Source organism: Centroberyx affinis, unplaced genomic scaffold (genome assembly GCF_046629955.1).
Source record: "Centroberyx affinis isolate AG114_WGS23_722 - 3 ecotype Tasmania unplaced genomic scaffold, CSIRO-AGI_Caff_v1 ptg001385l_1, whole genome shotgun sequence".
Classification (NCBI taxonomy): domain Eukaryota; kingdom Metazoa; phylum Chordata; class Actinopteri; order Beryciformes; family Berycidae; genus Centroberyx; species Centroberyx affinis.
Genome location: NW_027279868.1, coordinates 17,656 through 21,760, shown reverse-complemented (window position 1 = coordinate 21,760; position 4,105 = coordinate 17,656). Strand labels below are relative to the sequence as shown.

The window sequence follows — 4,105 nt, the reverse complement described above, 5'->3', positions numbered from 1 at the left end:
GGAACATGGCATTTCTTGATATCTTCCAGAGGAATAAATCATGTGCAGTAATCATGTGAATGCATTTATACACTGCATGACCATTACTTTGCTGCTTCCAACACTATTATTGAATCCAGGTATTAGAAGAGTGCTGTATAGCAAGTCAGACAGCTATCTCAGGTGTTATTGCCTGGTCAGTGTGTATTTCTTAAAAACGCACAATTTAATATCATAATTTTGTACCAAGGTGTGATAAACCTTGTTGGACTGAAGGTGGATTCGTTGTCCGGGTCATGACCATCAGTATATTTCTGATGCTTTGGGTCGTAACCTGATTACTAATCAGCTCAGCTGGTTGGCCACGGGAACTGCATTGCTCTTCCGGTGTTATCTTAGCCCATGCAAGCTATGTAGCTAGCCGCCTAGCATCTAGATCCAGTCAAAAGGCGCTTCACTCACAAAGGTAGGTCCTGTCTTCTTTACCGATAAAAACTGAATGAGTGACAGTGACAGCTGCATGTAAGAAAGCTGCAGCAAAGGATCCACGGTGACAGCATTGCTGCCAATATGCGAATACTAGCGTTAGTAACGTACAGCTAGCTAGCCACTTTTGTGTTTAGCTATGTTGCTAGCTGTGAGCAAGATCACCAACACCGATATCATTAATGCTTGTTTTGGTTTCTTGCTGAATTTGCACTGTGTAGCTTCAAACTTCGTACCCATCTCACCAGTGTGTCCCTTTGGTCTACAGCATACAGAAGAGAAGAAAGCCTAATGGTGGCAACATGAAGATCAAGTCTGTTAAAAAGAAATCTTTGCTCAGCAAAGCAAAGGGAGTTAAAAAACGCGGTGACCTGATCATAATTAAGACTGAATCTGAATTACAGCTGGATGGTAAAGAAGAGGAAGTCGCCAATGAATCTCACACTAATGGAGTTGATCCTAACATCCAAATCAAAGAGGAACCAGATTCACATGCCATCAGTGAGGAACACAATGGTGGCACATCAAGCTTTTTAGACACTAACACTGGAACTGACACATCCAAGTCAGAGGTTAACCTTGAACCAGGAAATATAAACATTAAGGATGAGCCGGAGTCTGACCATGAACCAGAATATGAATTCAGTAAGGCGGCGGTCAAGAAGGAATCCGAGTCATCGTGTGTTAAGGAGGAGAGCGGCAGTGAAGAGGTCCAGGAGGAGGGGGAGGACGCAGACAACCTCCAAGAAGGCACTGAAGAAGGAGGTGAAGAAGGAGAACAGGGCTGTAAAGGTAGGTGCAGTAGTTCACACACCAGTCTAAACAAAGTCAAAAACACACTGGGTATGGTTTAGATTTTGTCAATTCCGATTCTGTTTATTATTTCCTTTTCCATCCTAGGTACCAAATTATATTTTATGTATAACATGTAGGTCCAAAAATCATTCATAATCTCTTTCTATTTCTAATGCTCTCTCTTCTTTCTGTGTCCTCCTCCGGGTCCCTGACCTACTTAGAGTCTTCATCTGAGTTCTTCCCCTGTCCGCACTGCACCGTCTCCTTCACCAACTGGGATTTCTTGGAGAAGCACGTCAAGTGGGTCCACCAGAAACAGTATCTCGCCACACTGAAAAAATGCCTCTCGAGCCGCAAACTCAACCTCATCTCCAAACACGCCTGCACCGTCTGCAGTAGCACCTTTAACTCTAAAGTCCACCTTCGGGTCCATGTGCGTGAAGCCCATCCTTCTGCCCCGCCCCGGAGACTCCACCCCTGCCCAACCTGCGCCCGCAGTTTCCAGTACCTGAAGAACTTGAAGAATCACTGCCAGCGTTGGCACAGCATGTCTGTGGTTACGAAAGGTGGACATCTCAGTTGCGCCGACTGTGGGAAGAGCTTCCAAACCACCTGGGGTCAAGGGCCGCACGTGTGTCACGAGCCTGAGGACTCAAAACCTCACGATACGCCAGTCTGTCTGGACACTTCTGTGCAATGTTCAGAGTGTGGCAAGAAGGTACGCACACCTCAAAGCTTGGAGGATCACATGCGGATCCACACAGGAGATAGGCCCTTCGTCTGCAAGGAATGTGGCAGGAGGTTCTCGGAGCGCAGCGGGTGGCGCCAACACATGAAGATTCACACGGGGGAAAAGCCGTACAAATGCCAGGTCTGCGGCAAGGCCTTTTTACGGTCGCACCACCTCAAATGTCACTTAACCACTCACTCGGGCAAGAAGGAATACTCATGCTCTGAATGTGGAAAGGAGTTTGGATTCAAGTCGAGTCTGGATCTCCACCTGAGGTCTCACTCCAGCGAGAAACCCTTTCACTGCAACGTGTGCGGGAAGAACTTTAACACCAGGAGAAACCTGCGGGTTCACACTAAGCTCCACACCAATGAGAAAGCCCACCAGTGCGGGGACTGCGGACTGAAAATCGGAGATCTCGGGGCTTTGAAAATACACTTGCGGACACACACGGGGGAAAGGCCGTACCACTGCACGGTGTGCGGCAATAGGTTCATTCGCCTCGCACATCTGAGGAACCACCAGCGCACCCACACCGGCGAGAGGCCCTACAAATGCACTGAATGCGACAAGAGCTTCACTCAGTCTGGTGACCTGGTGAAGCATAAGAGGATACACTCGGGAGAAAAACCCTTCGAATGCCCGGACTGCCATCGCCGTTACACTTCCTCCGGAGATCTGGGCAAGCACATGAGGAGTCACACTAACCTGCGTCCCTACACGTGTCAAGAATGCGGAAAAAGCTTTCGTTTGTCAGGACATTTAAAGACCCACATGCTAACCCACACGGGGGAGAAGCCGTACTCCTGCCCCAAATGTCTGCGCAGGTTCGCTCGCTCCCACCACCTTTCTGGTCACGTGGCCAAATGTCGCTGAGTCTTTTTGGGAGGAGTGTAAACAAGCTAGGTCGGTGCTTAAGGGAGCTGTAGACAGTAGATGATAGCCTTTGCCCTTGTCATATTTTAAACCGTTTGATGAATGAATGTGTATAAATCAACAAAACTCATAGCTGTAAATACTGAATTATTTATATGAATTGGCTGCAACTCTCTTGACTCAAACTGTTTTAATTTATTTTGAAAAGTAAGTTGAATATACTGTATGAATTATGTTTATTTATGCATGGAACTTTTTTAATGTACTAGCCCATGACTAGTATTAATTTGTCACAGGATAGTTCTGAATTGTTCTTGCAATACGCAATTTTAATGGGGGCGTAAGGAGACGATAATGGAGATGGAAGTCCACTGGACATGCTGGGATGGTTTCACCCCTGCATAGACTGCTGTATTATTTGCAGAAATGTAATAAATTATTTAAGTAATGCATGACCACAACATAACGTGTGATGTTACTGTGTGTTAAGTCACCAGGAGAAGTCTGATTATTGTAACCATGGTATTTTGTTTTTGAATTATTGCTTTTTAGTACATCTCTGCCATAAAGGAAAATGCAGGCATTGCATTGGTGTGTTAGAAGTGTTAAGGCCCATAATGGAGATGGTAATTTCATCAGCAGCTAATCTCTAATTAACACATTAACTGGCATGTCTAAAAATAACAAGACACCTAGGAAAGATGTGATTGACAGCTCTTTTTTGTCAAAACAACCCAGGTGACAGATGGTGTGTTATTCGGTAGCACTATCTAAACATCCTATTCATGTGTTACTGAAGTTATGAATGTATACTGCTCTGTTTGCTTACACTTCAGATAATTGATCGTAGATGTAGGTCGCGGGGTGTCCCGGCGGGCGGATTATCGTTTTAACAGCATTGTCCCAAACGTAGAAGCTCCGCCCACGGGGGGGCAGCCGGAGAAACAAAACGTGTGCCGACCTTCTCATTTGAGCGGGCAGAACACGTGGAAAATCGCTGGAGATTCATTCATCTTGCAGGGTTGTTGTTTGCAGCCGTAAAGCCTGGTAAGCAATGCATGATTCATCACTTAAGAGAGGCATTTTTTCCCGAATATGAATCGGTTTGTTTAAGATAGACACTCGCACGTAGCCTGGCAGACAGACAAAAACAGGCTGGCTCACACTAGCTGTTATCTCGACCCAAGTGTGTTAGTGAGCTAACACTGCTGCCCAGGCACTGCAAACACAAGCTACAGC

General features: G+C 46.0%; 1 protein-coding gene across 1 annotated transcript; it reads left to right on the top strand.

Moving 5' to 3' along the window:
• Positions 1 to 767: 767 nt before the first annotated feature.
• On the top strand, positions 768 to 3,318 carry LOC139649633 (zinc finger protein 436-like). The gene is made up of 2 exons (XM_071526103.1): positions 768 to 1,257; positions 1,482 to 3,318. The coding sequence occupies exons 1-2, from the start codon at positions 768 to 770 to the stop codon at positions 2,864 to 2,866; spliced, it is 1,875 nt and encodes a 624-aa protein (XP_071382204.1). The 3' UTR covers positions 2,867 to 3,318.
• The last annotated feature ends 787 nt before the right edge of the window (positions 3,319 to 4,105 follow it).